The sequence below is a fragment of the Panicum virgatum genome, chromosome 8K (genome assembly GCF_016808335.1).
Source record: "Panicum virgatum strain AP13 chromosome 8K, P.virgatum_v5, whole genome shotgun sequence".
NCBI classification, from domain to species: domain Eukaryota; kingdom Viridiplantae; phylum Streptophyta; class Magnoliopsida; order Poales; family Poaceae; genus Panicum; species Panicum virgatum.
The window spans coordinates 1652940-1677915 of record NC_053143.1 but is presented as its reverse complement, the minus strand read 5'-3'; the positions used below and the strand labels follow the sequence as shown (position 1 = coordinate 1677915).

Below are 24976 nucleotides of genomic sequence, written 5' to 3'. Positions count from 1 at the left end.
TTGCTTTTTATTTAAGCTGTCTTCTTTGCATATAGCAATTTGGTTGAATGGATGATATGGCTGCAGAGAACTTGTGTTGGCCACACTCGTCAAATTTAGTTCGTCCATTCCAGGGTAATTTCTGTTAATAGGCTGTGCGATCCATCCCAACTAAGCAGTGCAAAGGAAATCTGTCTTCTAATTAGATAGAAGTGAAGTCTGTCTAGCATTGATACTTGTTCACTTATGCATCATGATGATAGGTATCTGCACTTTACTAATTTATATGTAATTATTATCCTCTGCAAATGTTGTTGTTTTGGGTGCTTTATCACCCTTGCTGACATGTGGGTATTTTATGACATGTCAATACAGTATGTCATATTTGAGTTCAACCGCTCAATTACTGACTGACAGTAATATTTTGATCTGCCAATGTCGTTCTGTTGAGTTACATCTTTGCATTCAGTTCAGTCATTTACTTCCATATTGAAAGTTTCCTTTTGTTACTTGTTCACTGATGATTGTGAGTTGTGACATTTGAGTGGGCATGTTAGTTTCACCGTAGAATTTTTAGGCCGATTTCATCTTTGTCAGGTTAAGTTTTCCTTGAATGCGATCTTTCTAGTACTATTCCCCTTTATTGGTTCTGAGGTTGCTCACTTGAGAATGTATATTCACTGCTCAATGACCTGTGGTTTGTTGATTCGTGTGTCGTGATGTACAAACCTTATCTTGGGCAAGTTGTGGCGTTGATGTTTGTCGGTTTGAGGTTTGGATGCTTTGAGAATCATTGTTGCAGGAAGAGTTTATCTGGTTGCAGTTGATATGTTTGTGCATTCGGCTGGCTCCCCTTCCTCGGCGAACGCGGCTAGCGGATTAAAACAACGATCACAATACTACAGCTTATGCCGCCGTGTGCAAATCCTCTGCGGCGACGGGTGGTGAACACTAGCGACGGAAACGGACAAAACATCATTTCTATTTTCGTTTTTATATTTTTTTTGGTGGAAACGGGATCGGTTCGGAAAATACAGGTATGGAAACTGGATCGGATTACATGAAAGTACGGAAACAAACCAATACGGACATTGAGTCGGAAAGAATAACACGATCAAATATTCTCGAGTATATATTAATAAAGTCACAAAATAATATACATGTATGAAGTTATTAGTCCAATATTCACTAGTATGCCATGTGTTAATATATTAACATACATACTTAGTGATTGGTATGTTTTTGAACATATCAATTTTTAGACATATCTTATGTAGATTAAAAACGGGATGGAAAACGGAATAAATACGGATCAATTCCATGTAAAAACATGGTTCCTTGGAAACGGACGGAAAAAACTCATTTCTACTTCCGTAAATACGGAAACGGAATCTCACAAATACGGAAACGGACAGACAAAAATAGAAAATAGAACGGGTCGGAACGAGAATATTTCAGTCCGTTTTCAACCCTAGAGAACACCGATCAATGTGGCGCTTGGTTCTGTGCAAATCCTCTGATGAGGCCGAAAATCCAGAATCATAGACCATCATTAAGTAGGGCTGTTAGTTTTCTAGCATCGCTCGCTGCCGTGGCATAGCATGGCAAGGTAGTGGAAAGCTACAACAAAAACTGGACTCCACACGGTACCCTGCACACGGAGTAATTAGCTCCCAAAGACAGGCCAAAAGGCACTCTCCTGGTACGCGTTTCCATCTCAGCAGCCTTGCTTGACCATTCTCTTGGCACTTGACTCAAAGTCAGTCAACCACCCGTCCACCCTTATTAACAGTAGTACTAGCAATCAGGGCAGCTGGACCTCATCCGCGGGTGTGGCTCAAAGCAACCCATACTCCCAAGGCATACTGCATACAACAACAAGAGGGGCCGCACTCGCACTGGGAGCTGCCACAATCAAAAGGCAGTACATCTGAGGTCTTGGAACATCTGATTTGCATACCTTGTTTTAGGATGAAAGGATGGTAACATTTGGAGATGGCACAAACAGCAGAAGCCGCACATCCGAGCTCCAGGTATTTTAGGTTACCTCTAACCAAGATCCTATTCTTTGGCTTCTTTACTCTTCCTAAGTTCCATTTGTGCTCTGCGTTGTACACAATCTGCTTGCTTTGATTGATAATTTCCTTGGGCAATAACTTGGTCCTTATCCCAACTCCCAAGCATGCTCAGGTACCCAAGGTCTAAACGACGCGGTTTATTCTTTTGTGCTTTAAGCTGTGGTATGTTAATCTTCTCATCATTAATTGTTTGCATCGTTTCATACTTTTGTTTCTCTAGTTTGCTGTGTTTTCTGCAAAACAGCCCCACTAATGAAAGCAGGGGCTACCAATCTACCATGGCGGTGCTCCCTGATAGCCTCAAGCCTCAATGATATATGTTGTTTCCTTTTGTCTCCTATAGGAACCAGAAGGCTGTAAGGGTTTGCCTGCAATAGCAATTAGCAAAGAAGTAGTACTTCAGCAACAGATGCTAAAGAGTAAAGAGCTACACTTGTTTCCTAAGGTCAGATATCTGATCAACCATTGTTTCATGCACTTCTGTCAGGTCTTTATTGGCACTAGTAACACTGATAGCATAGAGACGCATCAAAGTGCTACATAACCCAATTAGTTGCAACTTGATAAACATCTGTACTTGTATAGTTCATCCCCCCCCCCCCCCCCGAGAAAAAGTGCATTTCATTTCGCAAAATTTTATGCTTTTAAAGCATATGTGCTTATTTCGAAATTCTTTTCACAGGAAATTTGAGTGAAAAAGACACTTAACAAAACAGGTCGGTATGGAAGCTGCTATAGTATCTGGAATATTGAAGGTTGTCGGCAGCAAGCTAGCTCCACTACTAATCAAGGAGTACAGCTTGATAGTCGGTGTCCAAAAGCATCTCAAGGAGCTAAACGATCAAGTTCAGGAGATCAATTGTTGGTTGGAAACAGTAGGAGATGAAGTTACGCGAAATGGTCCAGCACTTAATTGGCTAAGAAAGTTGAAAGATATAGCTTATGATGTTGATGATATCGTTGATGACTTTCAGCTGGAGGCTGAGAGGCATGATGCCCACGGTGTTGGTGGTGCTGTGTCCAACTACTTGTATGCAAAACCAAAATCTCTTATACTTCAATGCAAGGCAGCCAGCAAGCTCAAGGCAGTCAAAAAGAGATTTGATGATGTTATGAAGCAAAGAACTGAATTCAGTACAATAGCAAACAGCTTACTAGCTAATCATCCTGCTCGTGATATGAATCATAATACTGCGAACATGATGTCATTGCCTACTGTGGATGTTGCATCAGTGCTCGGAAGAGACCAAGAGAAGCACCAAATAATATCTAAACTGGTAGAGACTAATGACCAACAAAGAATCAAGACTGTTTCCATCATCAGGCTTGGTGGCTCTGGAAAAACTACATTAGCTAAGCTGGTTTTTAATGATTGTAGCATTATAGAGAAGCATTTTGAAGTCAGACTATGGGTTCATGTGTCACAAGAATTTGATGTTGAAAAGCTCATCAAGAAACTGTTTGAAGCTTTTGCTGATAACAATCCCAGACAGCATGCAGTGCCGTATATGAGCAAAACAATCTCAGAAAAGTTGACTGAAAAGAGGTTTCTGCTTGTATTGGATGATGTTTGGACTGAGTCCCAAATCCTGTGGGAACAATTCATGGTACATCTGAAGGTTGGTGCACATGGAAGCATGATTTTACTCACTACCCGTAGTGGAAAATTTGCAGAAGTAGAGGGATCCGCGTACCAATTTGACTTGCCATTTTTATCTCCAAATGACAGCTGGAAACTATTTCAGCAAAGCTTAGTAATGCACCCTGAAAGTTTGGGGATTGAATTTATAGATGTTGGAAAAGATATTGTGAAAAAATGTGGTGGGATTCCACTAGCAATTAAAGCTCTCGCAGGTGTCCTTCGTGGCATGGAACTGATAGGAGAATGGCAGGCCATGAGAGACAACAACTTGTTGCATTTTGTGGGTGAAGAACGTGGTGTATCAGTGTCTGCATGCTTGATGCTGAGCTATTTCCATTTGTCATCTCATTTGAAGCAGTGCTTCACAATATGTTCATTGTTTCCCAAAGGTCACAAGATTGATAAAGAGCAATTGATTGACCTATGGATTGCTCATGACATGATCATCACTCCTGAGTCTGAGCCTGGTGTTGATTACTTGGACTATATCGGCCACAAGTGCTTCAATTCTCTTGTGTAAATGTCTTTCCTACAAGTTGAGAATGAATTTGATGGGAGAGTGACATGCAGCATGCATGATTTGGTTCATGATCTGGCCCGGTCCATATTGGATGACAATATTTCACTTGATGTGCCAAAGGATCCATCCAGTTGTACCAAGAGCAACATATACTTTTCATTAACTAAACGGGCACAAAATCGACCGCGCAAAAATCTTTTTCAAAAAACACGTTCTATATATGTTGATAATTTTGGTGATGCAATATTTGGGGCATTGAAGAACGCAAGACACTTGCGCAGTATCACCATAAGAACTAGTGCAATACCCATTGCCATATTGCAGGTAAAAAAAAATCTGAAGTACCTTGTGATTTCAGGTCTGCGATGTGAGGCACTCCCAGAAGCTATTTCAGATATTTGGAGTTTACAAGCTCTTCACGTTTCATTTAGTGATCTTCTTGAGTTGCCTAAATCCATGGGTAAGCTGAAGAAGCTAAGGAAGTTGAACCTATTCCGGTGTAGGGTGCTAAAGTGTTTACCGGATTCTATTGGTGATTGTGAAATGATTCAAAGCATTGATCTTTGCAAGTGCGAGAATCTCACAGTGTTGCCGGAATCTATTGGCAGAATCGAAAAGCTAAGAGTTTTGAGACTAGGTAACACCAATATTGAGAGGCTACCGTCAAGTATCACAACACTGAGAAATCTGGAGTGTCTAGACCTTCACCAATGTTGTGAGCTGGTCGAGTTGTCTGAAGGCATCATCAACTTGGAGAAGCTTCAAGTTTTGAAGCTTACAGGTTGTGAAAGATTGCGAGGCATGCCTGTTGGCATAGGACAGCTTAGTCGGCTACAAAAGTTGAATTTATTTGTTGTGGATGAGGGCCAAAAGTTTGCAGCAATTTCTGAGCTTGGAAATGTAGGTAGGATTAGTGAGGTTCTAACAATAAGAGGTATTGAGAATGTGATGGAGCCGGACGATGCACACAAGGCATGCTTGAAACAGAAGGCAGACTTACAAAGGTTGGAGCTACAGTGGAGGAGGTGTGCCAGGGGTGAAGAGAGCACTAAATTGGAGCAGGCTGTGCTTGATGGTCTGGAATCGCCACCAGGGATTAAAGAGCTAGAAATTGATGGGTATTCAGGTAGGGAATGTGCCCGGTGGATGCAGAATCATGTTGGTGGCGGAGTACAGAGGCTTCCTTACTTGCCATTTTTGAGGGTGATGAAGCTATACGAGTTCCCAAATTTGAAGCATCTGGATGGGCTTGCGGAGCTACCTTGTTTGGAGGAGCTTGAGCTGTGGAAGATCCCTTCTCTTGAGAGCATAAGCGGAGGCCCATTTCCTTCTCTGGTGAAGTTAGTTATGTGGAAGCTGCCTAGTCTGGGAGAGGTGTGGATGGTAGCCGAGAAGAGCATGCCGGATGGTTGCAACAATTGCACACCTCACTTGGGGGCAAGTCCTCACAGTGGGCAGTTGCGTATCGAATGTGGATATATCTGATTGTCCTAAGTTGGAGGTGAAGCCGTACCTGCCTTTATCGCTGCAGCACTTGGAATTTGATCGGAGCAATGAACAGCTGCTGCAGTCGCCATGCGAGTGCAACGGGTCTGCCTCTTCGTTCTCTGGTTTTAGTCATTTGAAGAAGCTTCTGCTACGGGGGATTACAGGGTGTGGACGTGGGTGGGAGCTGCTGCAACACATGACGGCACTCGAGTCATTGCGGATTCTCGACTGTGATGAGCTAACCGAGCTACCGGAGTGCTTCTGGAGTCTCGGTTCCCTTCAATATCTACAAGTGAGCGGATGCTCTGCTATTTGCATGCTGCCCGGATCGCTAGGGGAACTCCAGTCTCTGCAACAGTTGGCCATCATGCAGTGCAAAAGCCTAAGTGGTCTTCCACAATCAGTGGTTCGCCTCACATCCCTCCGGGAGCTCCGTATAATCCGGTGCAATGTATTTCAAGAATTGCCCCAACGGCTGGGAGAGCTCCGCTGTCTACGCCAACTCGAAATTTCTGGGTTGTGGGGGCAGACTCGCCTTCCCGAATCCATGTGCGGCCTCACCTCCCTTGAAGAACTCCTGATCTGGGACTGCCCGAGCATCAAATCCTTGCCGGAAGGGATAAAGGGCCTCACCTCTCTACGGAAATTGGTGGTCTAGGACTGCCCTGATCTGCACAGGCGGTGCAAGAGAAGAAAGGGGGAGGATTGGCATCTCATCTCCCACATCCCTGCTCTGATCCTTTCTTAAGGGTTAAGGCGACTGCCCGCTGCTCCGCTAGGTGCTAGCCCTTCACCTTCCCCAGGTGAGTTTGTCGTCCTTCTATTTTGACCTCTAGCAGTGAGACTCCAGTCTTAGTGGAAGTTTTATGGCACAGTTATGTAGATTGAGAATTAGGTAACTGTGCCAGATAAGTTTTATAGTGATAAAATTCTCCTCACGTCCCATGAAACTCCATCATTCTCTCTCCTTGCCATGTTAGCAAAATTGATGATATTAAACATTATGAAATTCTCATTGAGACTGGCCTTATATTAACAGGAAAACCTATGTCCTGATTCCTGCTTTTTTTTAATTATTTGCGAATTATTCCAACTCGTGATAGGATTTTGTTTTGCTGTGAGCATCCAAATTCCAATTTGAGTTTTCGATGCTGTGGGCGTGCTGCGAAACAGAATTTTGAGCAGTTATCGTGTTTAGTATGTACTATTGCTGATGGACATGTCAAAAGGAAAAGATAAAAACTTTATTTTTCTTTGTTCACTGAACGATTTAACTGATGGAGTATTGCCGAATCATTGCAGGTCTGATACGCGTGAGAACCTATTTCCGGATTTTAACTACCCTCTAGCGATGAGACCCCCTTTTTGTGTATTATATTAACTAGAGAACCTATTTCTGGATTTTGTTTCATTATTTGCAAATTGTTCCAACTCGAGATAGGAGCTACGCTCATACAGTCTGCTCTGCTCACTGCTTTTGCCATGAAGAATGCAGTGCTTGTACACAATGCAGTTATCTTGTGGTGTTTCTCAGACTGCACCGTTATGATTGCATGCCTCGTTTTACTATTTTCTGTTCCGGTTGATGCTGCATTGTCATTTGTCAAACTGATAACGCTGCGCAGGTTGTGCTTGTATGTGCATTTGTGCTACCAGAGTAGTTATCATTAGTGGCCAACGGGGGAAACATGTTCAAGCATGATTTGCGCGGCACCGCTCTCCTTACTTTTCTGTGAATTTGTTATTTTATTTGAATTTTTCCTACGCTGAATTGCACATTATGCGCAGCTTCAAACTACTAAAAAAAATGTCCCCCCTCCATCACCTCTCCAGCTTTCCAAAAAACAAGAAGCAATGCATATATGGCTGTGAGAGTGCAAGTGCGAGTCCATTTTCTAATATCAGCATCGACATGACCAAATGCATTACTATTCACAACTTCCACCTTGCTTTTGCTGCTTTGAGTTGTTGCAAATTTGTATGACCTTTTGATACTCCACCCAGGAGGAATTTGCCGAATCACCCTATGAATCTATGATGTTTCGTGACGTCATCAGGTTCAACACGCATTTCATAGATTCTGCTCCTGAGAACAAACAGTGTTTCATTCTGTTATGGTGGCTGTTGGGGCGAGGGGATTGAGGAGGAAGAGAGATACGGCTGAGGGCTGCTGCACTACAGTACCCATGGGTACTGTTCACGAGATGGTGGCTAGGGTTTTGGGGCTGTAGGGGCGCTAGGAACGCCGGCCGCGGGGCTTCGCCGGCCGGCAAGAGAGAAGAGATTTCCTTCTAATTTTCTTCTAATCTCTTGTTTGATTAGATTGATACATCTCCTCTCCTTATATAGAGAGGTTTACTTGACCTCTAAGCGAGCGACTAATTAATTCTAATGGGCTAAGGCCCAATAGACCCTTGACTCCTCTAACACTACACCCCACCTGGACATGCAGCTCGTCCTCGAGCTGCAACCTAATGATGACGCTGATGATTCGACTCGATATAAACCTAACACCTAAAAACAAGCCTTTTACATCTCGGCTTATTTTATTACTCTCAACCTGAAATAGACTGGGACTCGTTATTTTTGTGGCCTCCTGAACAGAAGGTGGACACCATCTACAAACCGGACCTGTACGTCTACAGCCACCTGGATCCCAGGGAGACCATCGGAACGAGAGGGGAGGACAGGTATGGCCACCGGAAATTAGTCGCAACAGCGACCAGCGGAGACGTCCTCGTGGTGGCCGGTGACGGAACGTGATGGTGCTAGGCAATGTGCCTCCGCCGATGACAAGGAAGAAAACGCCTCCCCTATCGCTGCTGTATAATTGGAGCTCGCTACCATGCGCGCGCTTGAAGACAGCGGCGAGTTGGCGCGAGCGCTGGTGGCCGTCCGACGGGGCGAGGTCGCGCCCCCATTTGCCGAGGTTGATCGCCGTCAAAGCCGCCTTGTGGCAGAACCGCCTAAATTATCCCGGCTCAAGTGCGCAGGCCATCACCATAAAGGCAACATTAGCTTAAACACACTTCAAATAGAACAATTTTTGTCTGTCGGGTAACGTCCCGATACAACCACCGATTCTCGGATCGAACAAGCATACCCCGCACGAGGGCGAGTTCAGAGATATTACAACCACAATTTTACAACACATGCATAGTAATGATTACAAACCAGTTCAAAACATTATTACAAAACCAACTTAAGTAAAACAGTTATACAAGCCATAATGGTAAAACTTCAGAGTTTTAAACAGCGGAAGATAAAATGTGACGGCTACAACACGTCGCAAAAGAATACCAGGCTAGCCCAAGCATGGTATTACTCGTCAGAGTCGTTGCCGGTCGCAGACGTATCCCACTCTACGGACCAGCCAGGAGGCAATGGGTAAGGATAGGTTAAGCTAGCGATCTGATTCTCAAAAGTCATACCTGAAAAAGGGTTTCAACAACAAGGCTGAGTATTCTAATACTCAGCAAGATTTAACCGTCAACGGGTATAAGTAGCCTACCTTAGCTAGACTATGCAAGGCTTTGTAATGCTCTGGTTTTCCTTTGCTGAAAAGCAATAAAGAGTAGGTCCTTACTTTCAAATTTTAGCTTTCAAGATTCTAGTAGATTAACCATTCTATGTAAGCAACTACTATCCAATCATGGTGGAACTTCTAAGCAAACATCAAGATTGATCATAATATTGTTGCTCTTATTACTCTGTGTGGAAGATCAATCAAGCAGTCTCATTTCATCGTGAGAGGCGGACGATTCTGAATCGAAATTCAACCTTGCAAGGAAAACCTAACACACACGTTTGGAACACCGTCAGGTCGTTTCCAAACAACCGTTTGCCTTTCTTTCCGGCTCATGGATAGGAACACTCTCCCCGACTACAGGGCTCCAAGGTCCACCCATGCCCGGTCCACCCTTGTCCCTAGAAGTCGTAGTGTTGCGCAACATAAACTAAAACCTATCTCTAAGAGAGAGTGTCAGGTATATCCACTCCCCGGTCCAATCGGCTACTAGGCTTGCCGCGTACCATATTTACGGCATGTGGCTAGTACTTTCAAAAACTTAACCGGCACTACCACACACCGCGACCTTAGCAAGTTCATCAACACAGACGGAGTCTCACATAAGGTCATGATATCGAACACAACCCCGTCCGTCGTCCTTATATTGATAACAGAAAGTAAACAGGCAATTCCTATAAAGCTCGCGAGTGACAGGCAATCACTCGACTTTTACCGGTCCTATAAGCTTAGCAATTATTCGAACTCAAGTCTAGTGTTCAGTACATAGGTTCCTAGGATCATGCATCTAGGGTTTCAATTCAACTCCTAAGAACTGTAAATGCACAAGTAAAATAATACAGTAAATGATATTAATTTGAAGTATAGGTTATGTCCGGGGCTTGCCTTCTCGGTAATTGCTAACTATTTCAGCTCTAGGCTCTTCCGAACTTTGGTCCGGGGCTTCAGTTAGTTCAGCAGTGTTCACTTGAGCTTCGAGATCACCTCCGTCAGACTCCGGAATCAGCTCGTACGTCCCGTCCGATAAGGCAGTCGTGTCTATATGTAATGCAAGAACAACATTATAAACACACATGGGCAATCGTTTATAGAGTAGTTAAATACCAAATTTAACTACACAAGGCATCATGATCAACAGCACAAAAGAAGTTAACTAACTTCATAAAATGAGTGGTGGTGATTTCCTATACAATTAAGTCATGGTTTGTAAATAAATCAACAACTCAGAGTACAAATAGTAATAAATTCTAAAAACATTACACTAAACAGAACATGAACAAATTAATCTACCCTATAAAAATCACGCCAAGACATGTAACCATTTAATTACAATAAATCATTTATGCAGGCAACACCTAGTAAAAGCTTGAATTATACATATCAAACTAGAGCCAAACAGAAGCTCAAATTTTAACAGGAGATCTACACAGGGATGATTTACCTACTGTGAATTTCTCATGATTTTATCTACACAGAATTAATTCTGAGAAAATAAACAAAACAAACATTAGTTTAGCAAGATTCAATTTTAACTCCTGTTCTAGCCATAAAATGAAGCTCAAACTTCCTATACAAGCCAAGATACTTCAGATGAACACTCAGAAATAAATTCAGGATTTATCAAGAACAGAAACTATTTATCATAAATAAAGTCTATTAAACAAGGATTAAACCAAATAAATAACTACACAAGAGAACTGATCATGAAATTTTTATAGCAAAGCTAGTGTAACATGAGTAAACTACCACAAAAATTTCAGAGCAAGACCAGCTTTCAAGTATTAGATAAGAAAAAGACTAAACATCTAGTATTTATTTACCTAGTGACACAAAACCATTTATACAGCAAAAACTTGCAACTAAAGCCTAACATATTATGGTTCTACTGCATAGAGCTCTTCAAGAGGATTCCAAAACATCAAGATTTTCTATTTTACGAATTTTCTACGAATTGATCTAGAATTTCAAAGTTCACTGAAAAACATTACAAAGCAGTCCCTAAGGCACTATTCCTATGAGTCACTGACTACGCAGATAACCCCCTGGGGTTTTTCAAATTCAAACCCGAGGTCCTCGGGTCGGGTCAGAGGGGGAGCGCGGGTTTGACCGACGGTTTCCCGGCGAGGGGCTCACCGGCGGCGAGGGTGGAGGGGTGTGGGAGCTTCACGGGTTCAAGGCGCACCTCTGGGTGCTTGGAATCGAGGCTAGGGTGGTCGGAGATGGGGTGTCGACGGCGAGCGGCGGCTTGCGGGCTCGGAGCACGGCGGCGGGGTGGCTCCGGTGGGGTTCGGGTGAGGGGAAGTGGCCTGGGAGTTGCGCAAGGGCGAGGCGGCGCTAGCTACGGGGTCAGAGCGGGCGGAGGAGCGGCGGTGAGACGGCTCCGCGGCGGGGTGAGCTCGCCGGGGTTCAAGCGGGGCGGCGGCGGCGTTCTGCGGTGTGAGAGCGAGGAGAGGGCAAAAGAGCGGTAGGAATCGGTTTCTGGGATATTTGTAGGGCTCGGGCGCTCGCTAGAAGGGGACGGCGGCCACTGCAGCGGGCTCTCCACCGCGACGGCGAGGTGGCGGCGGCGCGGGCGCTTCTGGACTTGGCGGCGCGCGTGGCACGGCCGGGAAGCTCCAGCGCGAGGCAATAGGGCGGTGGAGGAGGTCGTCCGCGACACGTGGGTGCCAGCGCACGGCGAATTAATGGCCGGAATGGCCGGGAAGGCGCCGGCGGGCGGCGCTGTCGGTGGCGTCGGCGGCGAGAACAGAGCAGGGAGGTGGGAGATGGTGATAAGGGCCGATTTGAAATTTCCAAAACTTCCAGGGACTAATCTGTAAACCAACGATAACTTTTAAACCAAAACTCAAATGGAAAAGTGCCCAACATGAAAGTTGTTCAAATTTTCAAGATCTACAACTTTGAAGTTGTGCAAAAATTTATTTGACCAAAGATTCAAGAGCTAAAATTAAAATCATTGAAGAGATTTTAAATTCTAGGAAATTTGTCTTTTTCAAAGCAAATTCACTTCAACTCTAGACTCAAAAGCAAAAATGGCTGCCATGCATTAAATGCACTGAAATTTTGCAAAAACACCCTCCACTAAAGCTATAATTAGACAACCTATTCAACACAACTGCAGAAAGGACCTTGCATAAAATCATAATTACACATATAACCTTTCATAATTACAAAAAGATCATTTTTAAGTAAATCAAGCACATGATGCAAAGCAAACCTACACAATTACTGTGCAGACACCTAATTAATTACTGTGCAGACACCCGGGGTGTTACACGCCTCGTGCATCTCCAAGAGCATCTTCTGCAGCCGGCGCCGCGCTAGGAGGCCGCGTGCTGCAGCCTGCAGCCGCACCGTCGCCGATGCCTGGATGCCATTCACGCCCCCCGAAGAAAGCGCTTGCGCAGTGCTGTTGCGGTGGTGCGGGGCTGGTGGCGGTGAACGGCGGGATTGGCGCAGGAGGGAAGGACAACGGTGCCGGACTGCTTCTCTCCGCGGCAGCCAGGAGCCCGCAAGCTGGTTGCGGGACCTGCGGCGCAAAGAAATCCTCCGGGATAACCGGATCTAACGACAGAGGCGGTTGCGCTGAGGGTGATGGCGTGCCTTTGACCGCCGCCAGCTGCGTCAACTGGTGAGAGGTCGCCACGATGGAGGAAGGCGGCAGGCACTCAACCGACACAAGGGCTGCCGTCGGCGGCCACCTGGGTGTGGATGGCGGGCACACGGACGGTGACGGCGGCGACCACACGGGCGTCGAGGTCGGCAACCAGACGGGCGGCGACCATACGGGCGGCGACGGCGGCGACCATACGGGCTTCAAGGGTGGCCACGCGACTGGTGCTAGGGCCGCCATCCGTGCAGAGAAGTCGTCCACCTGGCGCTGCAGGCCGTAGATTGCCGCCGCCAACGCCACCAATGCGTCCGTGGGCGGCGCAGACTGCTGCGCAGGCAGCGGTGGCGTGGTGACAGTGTCGGTGTTGAAAACTAGCGGCGCGGCGGGTGAACAAGGGCCAGCCATGGCCGCCGTGGTGGGGAACATGGACGGCGCAGCAGAGGCAGTAGAGTGGGAAGATCGGGCCTGATCTCTGATACCAGATGTTACGGTGGCTGTTGGGGCGAGGGGATTGAGGAGGAAGAGAGGTGCGGCTGAGGGCTGCTGCACTACAGTACCCGCAGGTACTGTTCACGAGATGTTGGCTAGGGTTTTGGGCCGGCAAGAGAGAAGGGATTTTCTTATAATCTCTTGCTTGATTAGATTGATATATCTCCTCTCCTTATATAGAGAGGTTTACTTGACCTCTAAGCGAGCGACTAATTAATCCGAATGGGCTAAGGCCCAATAGTCCCTTGACTCCTCTAACACATTCCGTTTATGATATGAAACTCGGACTATGGACAATTGGTGCCTTTGTTACTTCATAATTCCTGGTTCCTGCTGAAGCTGTCATAACGCGGCCACCATGAGTCCATGACCGTGTAGGTTTTTATTCCGAACATTCTACTAGTAGCTAGTGGGGCACTAGGAACGCATCAGAGCTTGCTAGCTTGTAGTATCTTCAACTGCAGCTGATACTACCTCGGTCTTGGTTTCTTGTTGGGTTTTATCCGTCTCGCTGGGCACCTCAACTATCATCTTCCTCACACGAAACATCGCCAGGTGGATGTCACCTGCAATAGATCGATGCAAAAAAAAAAATGCAAATTCCACTGTTCAGAACCCAATAGCCTTATTTTTTCTTGTCCAACTACTGAATCGGGTGGAGTCATTGGTGCAAACCAAAGATGAGTAGGCTGCCGGGGTCAATGGGAATTGCGAAGCCAGGGTTGAGGCGTCGCTCGTTGATGTAGGTGCCGTTGGTGCTGCCCAGGTCCGTCACCAGCAGCCTCCCGTCTTTCTTCTCCAGCCGAGCGTGCGTGCCAGAAACTGCATTTTTTTTACGCGCCCAGGAAATGCAAGATCAAATTGTGAAAGATTTATCTGTTCCTGGTTGCTGTAACTGACAGAGCATACATTCCATTCCATGCATGATTGCTTATTACCAAATTCAGATAAGCGGACATGTGAGAATTAATTAGTGACTGCAATTTTGCGAGAAATAATGACCTGTGGCAATGGGGAGGACGATGTCAGCTTTGTCAGCGACCCGACCAACGGTCACCGCATCCTGGACAATGTGGACACCACAATTCTTTCCGTCATCGAGGTTGTTCAATAACATTTGTCAGTTAGTTGTTGAGTACACAAAGAGGATGATGATGGTGAACAGCACATACGGAGGCTATCTCGAACGCGCCGGGGCGTGCAACTTTGTAGCCGATGTGGCGCCAATCGCCGTCGCCTGAAATCGACAATGCAAAGTGCATCTGAGCATAATTCCATCCATTGAATACTGACAACGCTGGGGAAGAACAATAATATGACAGAGTGGGTAATCAAAGGATACGAGATGGATGTTCAGGACCGCAACTAGTGCTAAATTGCAGATGGACACGATGTAGAGGCAGAGCTACTAGAAGAATGGGGGAATCAATGAACCTGCAGGATCAAGAACCCATCTTACTGAAGAACCAACGGTGGATGGACCATCAGCAAGGCTGGAGGAACACCTCAGGATGCTCTTCTTCTTGCTGCTGTGTAACCTTGGCACATCCAGGCAAACCGGATGCTGCTGCTTGAAACTGGGCACGGAGCAGCTGCTGCAAGAGGGCCGAAGCAATGAGGAGGAAGTGTTTAAGCTTGTGAGTGATCTCCTGGGACTGGAGAAGAGGACCAGGGAGGAGGTAGTAGCCGCTGCAGCTTCCATCAGATCGGGCGTTGATGCGCAGCAGCGGAGGGAATGGAGGGGACAGGTTCGCTCGTCTCGAGAGGCCTTGGATTTGTTTGCGAATCGGATTGTTCCTTGCCTGTTGCTTTCGGTTAATTTCTTGGTGGGTGGATCATTGGAGATATGAAGTTGAGGCTGCTGTTTGTCCTGGGCACAATCCTCTACCTGGCCTCGCAGCCAATCGTTCCTCCTTGCCATCTGCTGCTACTCCCTGCGTCTTCATCTGGGGGATTTTAACTTTATATTATTATAACAATCGCCATCTCCTGATATATCATTCTGGTTTTTGCAATTACAGAATCAACATGGGAGAGAAAATTTTTATATTTTTACCACTCTTGCTCACGTGGACGCCAGCGCGTCGGTCCAAGTAGGATCCACGTCAGCTCTGGCCTCCGCGCCCGACCCGTCCAGCACGCCCATCCAAATCCGGCCTCCACTCTCCTTTCCTCTGCTCCGCGACGGCGTCCCCCCGCCCCTGCAGTGCTGCTGCCGCCGCCGCGACGTGCGTGTCCTACACATCCGGCGCGGCCCGGAATGGGCCCGCTCGTGGCCCAAGCAGCTGCTGGGGGTGCTCGCCTGCGCGGCCGCGGAGCCGCAGCTGCAGGAGCAGTCGGCGCTGCAGGCGTTCCTCGCGGGCTCGCCGCACGAGTGCGCGGCCACCTGCTTGACGACGGCGTCGTCCTCCTCGAGCTGGTGGCCGATGCCCACAATCACCAGCTGCTGGAACACCTGCAGCCCTCCGTCGCCGTCCGCAGCAGCGCCGCCAGGCTCGCGAGCTTGTCCGTCGACGCCGGGGCAAGCTGCGGCCGTCGAAGACGGCGACTGGGCTGGCTGCGGCCACCGGCGAGGAGCGCGGGGCTCGCAGTGGCCGTCGGAAGATGGCGACTGAGCTGGCCGCGGTCCGCGGCCACGAAGCGCGCGGGGCTAGCTACGACGATTGAGATGGCCGCTGCCACCGGCGAGGCGCCCGGAGCTAGCGCTCGTCGGAGACGGCACTTGGGGCTGGCCGCGGCCACCAGCAAGGCGCACGGGGCGGCCGCAGACGACGCGCGGCCACCACCTCGTAGTCTAGTACTCTAGTATTCCGTATTCCATCTTCGATTGCAAGCGATTCTCTTTCCTCTTTCCTGCTTATTGACTTCTATTTCATACTCAGATGCAAGGATTCATCAAATCTTGCTTTCTCGTTCCTCTCTCTGCTTGTTTGTTTCCCTGTGAATGACTGATCCAATGGAGCACACAACCTGTTTGTTAGAATGTACGCCCGATCATGATAACAATTGGTTTCCACGGCATGGCGAGGCCACTCTATGGTCTACGCTCGTCGCGGAGCTTGCTCTCAGGGCGAGCTGCGCGCGCACGGTCTCGATGCAGAGCTTCGCCCATGGTTGGAGGTGGAAACTGGTCGGAGGAAAAAGACCATGGAACGCGTCCGTGCCGGCCTGCGCCTCGACGGGCATCCAATGCGACGCAGCCAATGCCACGGTCGTCGACCTCCACCTCCCGGGCATCAGCCTCATCGGCAGCGTGCCGCCGGGCACGCTCGGGGGCTGCAGGGACTCCAGATCCTCTCGTTGCGCGACAATGCACGGTATGGACGCCCGGCGGCGTCGCAGGGGCGGTGGCAGTCGGGAGCAGAGGAGGGGCAGAGTGGAATGGGCTGGGTTGGGCGCTTGGGCTAGACAAAAGGGGCTCGGGTAGGATGTGGCGGGCGAGAGCTGATGTGGATCCTAGTTGGACCGACGCGCTGGCGTCCACGTGAGCAAGAGTGGTAAAAATGTAAAGATTTTCTCTCTCCCGATTCTGTAATTGCAAAAATAAAGATGATATCTCAAGAGGTGGCGATTGTTATAATGGTATAAAATTAAAATCCCCTCATCTGGTGTCATCGTGTATAATTTGCGTCTACGACCTCGCCAACTTTCTTTTTTATTGAGAGTCAGTTGTATGCTGTGATGCTGAAGCAGTGAAGCCTATCTGAATCACGACACGAACTCGAACCGATGAGACAGCCTCAGCGTGCTAGTAGCAACCACAACGTGCTGCCCCCCGTCGCCTCCAGAATTTTAGCGATACCGATTCAGATCGCGGTCGCGGCGACCCAGAGAGGAACCAACCGAGCGAGGCAGCACAAATTCCCCATCTGCGATCCCTGCTCCACCCAAAAGTAAGATTTTTCCGAGATCTCTGCGCTCAATAGTCCGGATCGATTTTTTTGTTTCGTCAATTTTCCTCAACTTTTTGGCCTCTCTTTTGTCGATCCGCCGGATTCGATTCGATCAGATGGCGGCGGCGTGGGCAGTGCTGTCGGTGTTGCTCGTCGCAGCGCAGGCGGCGTCGGCGGCGCCGGTGGTGGCGCCAGCGTTCCTCTGGGCGCCCAAGAACGACGGGTGGGTAGCTTTCTTAACTTATCTTTTCCGTCCATAGCTTGAGATCTCGTGCTAGATATGATGTTAATGTTGGGGATTCTGGTTGCTATGCTTCACTTAGAAAGTAGAAAGCAATTGTGCATGGGTATGCAAACCATTGTCATGACACATGTATTTTCATTTTCTTTTTTCAAGGAATAGTTTCTTTATTTGCTGATTGTTTCGTTATTGCCCTGTGAAATAAATGGAAGATGGTCCAGCCAGTGGGCTAATTAGCTCATGTATTTACGGCCTTACTTTGCCTGTCTGCTTCTATGCCATAGAATCATCTTATTGGGAGGAAACAACTGTTTAGTGCAGATTGATTTGTGCATGCTCACATTGTATCAGATGATTTTTTTTTCTATTATTTTGGAAAGAAAAGCATGTTCTTCCAATGTATCAATGAAAAATCAAGATTGAAATTTTAGGCCTAGGGAAAACAAAAAAAAATGAATGGCCTCCTCAAAAGTGGAAAGATTAAGGGAATTTTTGTATTTTGATGTTGCACAGTGCACACTGCACATTGTGGGATACTATCACTCGGGTGTGAAAACACTGTATGCCCTAATTTTGGCACATGGTGTATGAACTAGGGTTACTTCTGGCCTATTAATTTTTATTGGAGCACCTTTAGCCACTAAATGGCAATGGAACTTGAAGCCATGAATTCAGTTAAACGAGAACGACGAGTTCTTAGCAATGCAGAATTTCTTTTACTAGAGAATTTTACACATGTTAAGCACCATACGTTTCCTACCTAGGTTACATGTCAGTGTCATACATGGTTTCTGATGCGGATGCTGGATGCTATTCATATACTCTGATGATGTTCCTAATCAGTCTTACTCAGTGACATGAGTTCAGTTGCTTGCTGATTAGATCCAGTAATACCTTCCTCAACTGTCACACCCTGAAATTTTTGGATTTCAGGATGTGATTAAAATTAAAAAAAATAAAACAATAATTTTCTCATAATTTTAAAATTTTGTCAACATTTATTTTCGTTACAGGGAATTTAGTATAAAGAAAATAATCGTTTGCCTTTCTAAATTAAATAAGGTTGTTTTTGTGTTGCATTCATGCTTCAATGCATTTGTTTTATTGTTTGTTGTTCGGTTCAAATTTGAATTCCCTGAATTTGAGTTTGAATTGAATTGTTTGAATTAGTTTCAAAAATGCAAAGTCTTTTCTTTTTCCTCCCCTTGCTTTCAGCCTAGCCGGCCCAGCCCCTCCTTTTTCCTTCTCTTTTTCGCGGCCCAAATTTTCTCCACCGCCGGCCCAGTTCTCCCTCCCCGGCCCAGCTCGCGCCCCACTCTCCCCCTCCTTTCGCTGACGCGCGGGACCCGCTCGTCGGGGCCGTCTCCTTCCTCCCGTGCGCGGCTCGGACTCGAGCCAGAGTCCGGCCACGCTACACCTCGCCGCCCGTCGCCTTAGCGCACACGCCAAGGACTCTCTCGGCCCCTATTTAAGCGCCTCCCTACCCCCTTGGGCCCCCTCCGAGCCGCAGCCGCTGCCTTAGCCCTCGCAAACCCTAGCTCGCGAGCCGCCATTGCCGAGCTCGGGAGCTTCGCATCGCGCCGCCGTTTGCCGCTTTCCCGACGAGCTTGACCACCGCAGCAGTCTCGCGCTGAAGTAAGGATCGCCGCAGCCCCGTTTTCCCTTTCCCCCTCGCTCTCCTTCTCGCAGAATCACTCGCCGGAGCTCTTGCTCCGCCATGCACTGTCGCAGGCCCTGTTGCGGTCTCCGAGTCGTCGTCCAGAGCTCGCCACCGCGTTCGCCGTCACCGCCGCGTGCTCCCAGGCCAACCCGCGCTCGAATCCGTGCCCTGGAGTCCGTTTTCGGCTGACGCCGGCGACCCCGCCGCCGCTCACAGCCGTGCGCCGCCGCCAGCCATCGCCAGCGCCGCCGCCGCACCGCCCGATCCGCTCAGAGCCGTCGGATCTGAATCCGACGATCCAGATCCGGTCCAAGCCCGGGTCAAACCAGACCCATAACGGTCAACCCTTGGCCTTTTTGCAAAAGAGACCCTCGATTTTCTAGTAATCAACCCGCCGTCCACTTTAGTTCAAAAATAATTACGTACGAGCCCTTTTCTTTTCTGTTTTAGCCCCTGAGCTTTTCTAATATAGAACCCGCCGTCCTTAGCCTGTAGTTTTTCAAGTTAGCCCCTGAAATTTAGGTTTAATTATGTTTAGACCCCTGGTTTCTTCAGATCTAGCCCTTGGAAGCTCTGTTTCTTCGCAAACAAGTCCCTAGAACCTTGTTTTAGCCATATCTTTCACGTTTTAACTCCGTTTCATCGATTCTCGCGCTCACATGATCCTTGCAACGTGTACGATAGCTTTATGACCTTATTATCCTCTGTGAGCACAGTTTTCTGTGTCTTGCAAATCTTTTTTGTTAGTCCTTAACCCTTTGGTTAATCGTGATTAATAAATCCCTGAAGCACCGTTTAACCCATAGAATCGCCGTTTTAGCTCCGTTTTTTCGCGTTTCTTGCGCTCTCGTAACCGTAGCAGTGACCCCTATCCTTTAGTACGCCCTTTTAAAGTCTTTCTTTTGTTTTGGTGTATTATTCTTAGATGTATCTTCTTGTTTGCTTTGTATATTTGCCTGATGATTGTTCCGAGTAGAAGGATCGTTGTTTGAAGATTGAAGATCAAGAATTGCAAGTGAGCAAAAGCTGAAGAGCAGTGAAGGGCAGTAAGAGTAGCTTTTCGTTGGAGAAAGGCAAGTGACTCTAACCATCTTTCTTTCTATGCTTATTTACAAGAGTATTATGATGATTTAATTGGAACATGGAGAACCACCCAAGAAAACAGTACAACCACAATACTATATGGCTCTGGTCTTGGCTGATTAATTAGAGACTCTAGCTTGTGACAATCTTACCGAAAGGGCAAGAGGGGACGCATTGATGGGATATAGCTCAGTCCTCTTGGGGCGATTGATATTGTTTTATGATCCTTTGGCAAGGTATCACCTTATTAGGGCAGTGTTATGACCACTTTGGCTTGAAACCTTAGCGGATTGTCATGGGTTAGGGAATCTTTGTAAAGGCCTCGTAGCGTCTGTAAGGATCACCGGGGTGTCCGACCCTAGAGGGGGAGGGGGTGAATAGGGTCGCTAATCGCTTTTCTATCCTAGGGCTCAATCTAATTGCATAAGATAAACCTAACACGTCCTACACATGCTAGTTATGACTAAGGTTTATCTATGCTACCCTCTACTTACACCAAAAGACTTGCAACCTATAGTCAATCCTAATCAAACTAACTAGGAAAGTAAAGGTAAGCAAGAAAGAGTAAATGCGGAAACGTAATGCGGTAAGTAAAGCGGTAAGGGAGAGGATATGCAAACTCCCGTGAAGACACCAAGACACACGATTTAACGTGGTTCGGTTAGGACACCAAAGTCCCTCCCTACGTCCACGGCCACTTGCTCACAAAGAACAAGTGTGATACCGAGTCTCTTCGCTTGATCACCGTCTTGCCACGCCTCCAAGGCTCCCGACAAGCAAAGGCTAAGTGACACCAAGTCACAAAGACGAGGTCACCGCCACCGTCTATCTCGAAGCGTCACCACGGCACCGTCTTCACTATCTTGGAGCTTTAACACCAAGTAGGGGCCTCCTTCCCCGCACAAAGTGTCGTTGCCACTCCACACCAAGTCGGAGGGTCACACGACGAGTACAAGTGTTTGCTTGCCGCAGCAAGACTTCTCTCAAGGGAGCTCTCGCAAGAACTAATCCCTAATCAAGCACTAAGCACTCTAACAAGTGTGCTTAAGCCTATATGATGTACAATGAAGCTCTATGGTGGTTGGAGATGATCTTTAGCTCTAGTATACTTCTTTGAACTCCAGCACTCTCAAATGACCCGGCCTTGGGGGTATATATAGGCAGCACAAGCAAATATAGCCGTTGGAGAAAAGCTGCCAGAAATGTGCTTAACACCGGTTAATCCGATGCTCCCCAAAATGCCATCGTCGGTTTAACCGGTGATACTAAACTGCCCACTGAAAACTAGCCGTTACGTGTACGGGCAATCAACCGACGCAATCGACCGGTGTATGTAATATTAGCGTCGGTTTAACCGGTGAGTGCAACTGTCCTCTGATCCTTGAAAAACAAACTCTCTGGACAACTGCACCGATGCCATTAACCGGTGCATCATCGGTTCATCCGATGCATGCATTTTTCTTGGTCTGCTTCTGTCATTGCACCGACGTATTCAAACTTGCTATCGTCGGTTCATCCGGTGCCAAACCCTAGCCCGCAGGCCATCTCTGTCATTGCACCGATGAGTACATTTTGCCTTACGTCGGTTTAACCGGTGATACTAAAACTCCCAGACGTGCTCAAGTCAATGCACCGACGTGTGTAATTTGCTTGGCGTCGGTTCAACCGGTGACTTGATTTCTTTTAGGTTTCAGGGCGCTGCCCTGAGACCCGCGAGGGGCGGCTCCCCCTCGACCCCCGTCCGCTAACCGGGTAGCGGAACCCCCGTAGGGGCGGCCCTTCGGGCCTAGCTTCGCCTCTCTTCTCTTTGTCATCACTTGAACCTAAAAGCCTGAGTATATCATCTAAGCAAACACATTAGTTCAAGTGTTGCGTGTGTCATCAATCGCCAAAACATTATATTGAAATATGGCATGAGAGGCCATTTTCGCTACAGCGTCCCTATGCAATCACACCTCGGAAGTGTGGTATTGTGCCTAGCTAGCACATTGCGTGGTTGGGTTCAAAGTTCTTCGGAATTTTTACGCGAATTGTGGTGAAAGTGTACAACCTCTGCAGAGTTAAAACTAACCGGTTAGCCGTGCTCACGGTCAAGAGCGGCTTGGACCCTCACATGATTAATAAACTTAAAGATGGATATAAATCATATTTTGGTTATTTCTTGTGGCCTTGCTGAGTACCAACCATAAGTATACTCACCCTTGCTTACTGCTGCTCAGAAGGAAAAGTTGCTGTGAAGTCTTTTGAAGATGATGCTGAGTTCTAGGCGTACGCAACCCCCAGTCGATTGCCTGTGAAGTTTGGAGTCTCCGTTTCCAGGATAAGCTGTATAACTCTGATAGTCTTTTAGTTGTTGTTTTAATTCTCCTTTACGCGATACTGTTACTGATTATTCATTTATAATGTCTCTATATGTATGAAACTTGATCCTGGCATACATATAGTTATGCATTCGGTTTTGTCCTTAAAACCGGGTGTGACATCAACCTTGTTGTCTTGCCAGTTCCTTTAGTTGCTGACTTGAGATCCAAACTTACGAGCTCATCTCAAATATTTCTTTTACCTTCAAATTATTAGTTTTAGCAAGAACATGTCAGTTCACTACTCTAAAATTTACTGGCATTCCATCAACCTTTACCATCCAGGTTCCGTTCCGATGATGCTAAGGAAGTAGTCCACTATCAGACAGTGTCACCAAAGGGTTTAGCTAAGTCTGTTCTTGAGGAAGGTGGCTGGTCAAACTTGATGGTAAGTATCCCCATTGGTGAAACTTGAGCTCTCACGCGACTTCTTTTAATTTGTCAACTCTTGCATTGAGACAAAGTTTAATCAGTTCCCTGATGTCTTTATTTCGTTTTTAGTGTTCAAAGGAGGATGCTCAGAAGAATGTTGATGTTGCCATTGTTTTTCTTGGCTCAAAGGTACTTATTTGATACTCATCTATTTTCTTTTACCACTTTTAAATTATCTGCTTGTGCAAATATATATGAATTAAATAATATTTTAAACTAAATCATTGCTTATACATAAATAAGAAAATTGAAAGTCAATACAAATAGTTTTTTTTAATTCCATGAATCCATAAAACTAGCAAATTCTCCAATCTATATGGTGAAGTTATTACTAAGACAGCCATTGCTTCCAGTTTTCACTGACCATTGACCTATTCTTTTTTCCTTAGCTACAATCGTCAGACATATCTAAAGATAAGCAAGTTGATCCAACTTTGGCAGATACATTGAAGGTAATCGTAGGCACTCATTGTTTTTCTCTCTTGGTTATTGTTTAACTTAAGCATCAAATTTTTAATGGCTTATAATCGCTGTGCTTCTGTCAGCTCTCCTTCACAAGTTCAGAATTTTCCATGGCATTCCCCTATGTTTTCACGTCAGATGATGAGAAATTGGAGAATTCATTGTTGTCTGGCTTTGCTGAGAACTGTAACAGTGGTTTTGAAAGAAATCGTGTCACCTACACAGACACATGTACAGTATTGGTCAATATCTGAGGAAACATCGCAGCATGGATTCTATTCGTGTAAGTTTTTAATATTTTTTTTGGTTCTTCTATGCTATATTTGTTCTGTACATTGGCAGCAATCAACCTGTACATTACAGGACTTAGTGACGTCACGGATGGGAAATAACCTAAGTGGACAGACCGATCTGGTTGTCTTCTGCAGTGGTGGTTTTGAGGATTTAGACCCTGCGAAATCAGAAGGTTAGGATATTACTACTAGCATTTCTCTTTTACTTTTAACTGTACAGATGAAAGCTAATTTAGTTCTATGTCACTGCAGGAGAGTTGCTTTCTGAGCTGGTCTCCATGCTGAAGAAGTCTGGAGCTAAATATACCATTCTTTATGCTTCTCAACCATCTGGTTTACCGGAGAACCCTTCCAATCTGGCACTAGGCAGGTATCTTGCAGAGAAGACTAATACTACTAAAGCTGGACGGGCCAAATGTGATGGAGAGTGCCTAGTCAAATCAACTCTTCTTGAAGGAACTTTTGTTGTAAGTAACTTGTATTCTGTTACTAGTTAACTCTATTCTTAAATTTGTGCTCTCCTGTAAAATGATTGTTTGTATATTAGTATACCTTGTATCCTTTCATCATTTTCTCACACTGGTCTACTATGTGCAGGGAATTGTGCTTCTTATCATCTTGATATCAGGACTCGTGCATGATGGGAATTGACACTCCCTCGAGGTTTGAAGCTCCCCAGGAATCTTGATCTCACTTTGACGCAGTATATGGGAGCTCGATGACGCACAAGGAGTATGGGCGACCGATGTTTGTTGGTCTGCACTTGTGGATATTGTTAGTTTTCTTTTTGGAAGTGCCCTGTGTATTTGACTGAGCCAACTGTTATTCACATTGTGCTCCATTTTTGCTGTAATATTCTACAAAGATCTAGCTCAGCTATCGCAAACAAATACATGTGCTTGTGTTGTACTTGTAGCAAACATAGCATTGCCTCCAGTGTCTCTGTGAATAACCTGAAATTCGGGTAACCAATAAGATGCTACCGTGCATCAAATAAAATGGAATCTTGTTACTTATTTGGATCAGAAGTTACTGTGGTTAAACGTGTGTCGTGTCTATATACATCTTGTGCCTCAACTGAAGCTGTGAATTGTGTCTGTTTCTTCTGTCAACATCTATGGTCTGGGACAGCAATGTCTTTCCGATGCATTGCTCATGAGTAAGGACGAATTAAGGCAGTTTTACACGTCCAAAAAGGCTTAAAAGCAAAAGGAATT

At 46.4% G+C, this 24976-nt stretch overlaps 2 protein-coding genes and 1 pseudogene across 7 annotated transcripts; 2 read left to right on the top strand and 1 right to left on the bottom strand.

Annotated features, from left to right (window-relative positions):
• Nucleotides 1-1710: 1710 nt before the first annotated feature.
• Nucleotides 1711-7276, top strand: LOC120646020 (putative disease resistance protein RGA3). Of its 5 annotated transcripts, none has more exons than XR_005664256.1 (4): nt 1782-2012; nt 2161-2219; nt 2401-2502; nt 7010-7276. XR_005664256.1 is itself a non-coding variant. In XM_039922724.1 (4 exons), exons 3-4 carry the CDS (start codon nt 2467-2469, stop codon nt 4217-4219), a joined length of 1482 nt encoding a protein of 493 aa, XP_039778658.1. In that variant the 5' UTR covers nt 1782-2012; nt 2170-2219; nt 2401-2466; the 3' UTR covers nt 4220-4359. The 5 variants fall into 5 exon arrangements, 3 of the variants coding, with proteins under 3 accessions (XP_039778658.1, XP_039778657.1, XP_039778659.1); XM_039922724.1 differs by lacking the exon at nt 7010-7276 and adding an exon at nt 2774-4359 and having other exon boundaries at nt 2170-2219; XM_039922723.1 differs by lacking the exon at nt 7010-7276 and adding an exon at nt 2774-4359.
• A 6309-nt stretch (nt 7277-13585) lies between these two features.
• Nucleotides 13586-15187, bottom strand: LOC120646019. 2 transcript variants are annotated; one of them, XM_039922721.1, is made up of 5 exons: nt 14770-15187; nt 14508-14572; nt 14338-14422; nt 14011-14157; nt 13586-13901 (listed from the first exon to the last, which is right to left on the bottom strand). In XM_039922721.1, the coding sequence occupies exons 1-5, from the start codon at nt 15035-15037 to the stop codon at nt 13774-13776; spliced, it is 693 nt and encodes a 230-aa protein (XP_039778655.1). In that variant the 5' UTR covers nt 15038-15187; the 3' UTR covers nt 13586-13773. The 2 variants fall into 2 exon arrangements, with proteins under 2 accessions (XP_039778655.1, XP_039778656.1); XM_039922722.1 differs by having other exon boundaries at nt 14338-14398.
• Nucleotides 15188-17062: 1875 nt separating this feature from the next.
• On the top strand, nt 17063-24784 carry LOC120646018 (annotated as a pseudogene).
• The last annotated feature ends 192 nt before the right edge of the window (nt 24785-24976 follow it).

Excerpts from the sequence above, each read along its gene's own strand:
- LOC120646020 (XM_039922724.1), top strand. The coding sequence starts at position 2,467 with ATGCTAAAGAGTAAAGAGCTACACTTGTTTCCTAAG. Across the intron at positions 2,503-2,773 it reads AGCTACACTTGTTTCCTAAG|GTCGGTATGGAAGCTGCTAT; the intron begins GTCAGATATCTG and ends TTAACAAAACAG.
- LOC120646019 (XM_039922721.1), bottom strand. The coding sequence starts at position 15,037 with ATGGAAGCTGCAGCGGCTACTACCTCCTCCCTGGTCCTCTTCTCCAGT. Across the intron at positions 14,573-14,769 it reads ATGGGTTCTTGATCCTGCAG|GCGACGGCGATTGGCGCCAC; the intron begins GTTCATTGATTC and ends TGTCGATTTCAG. Across the intron at positions 13,902-14,010 it reads CGGCAGCCTACTCATCTTTG|GTGACATCCACCTGGCGATG; the intron begins GTTTGCACCAAT and ends GATCTATTGCAG.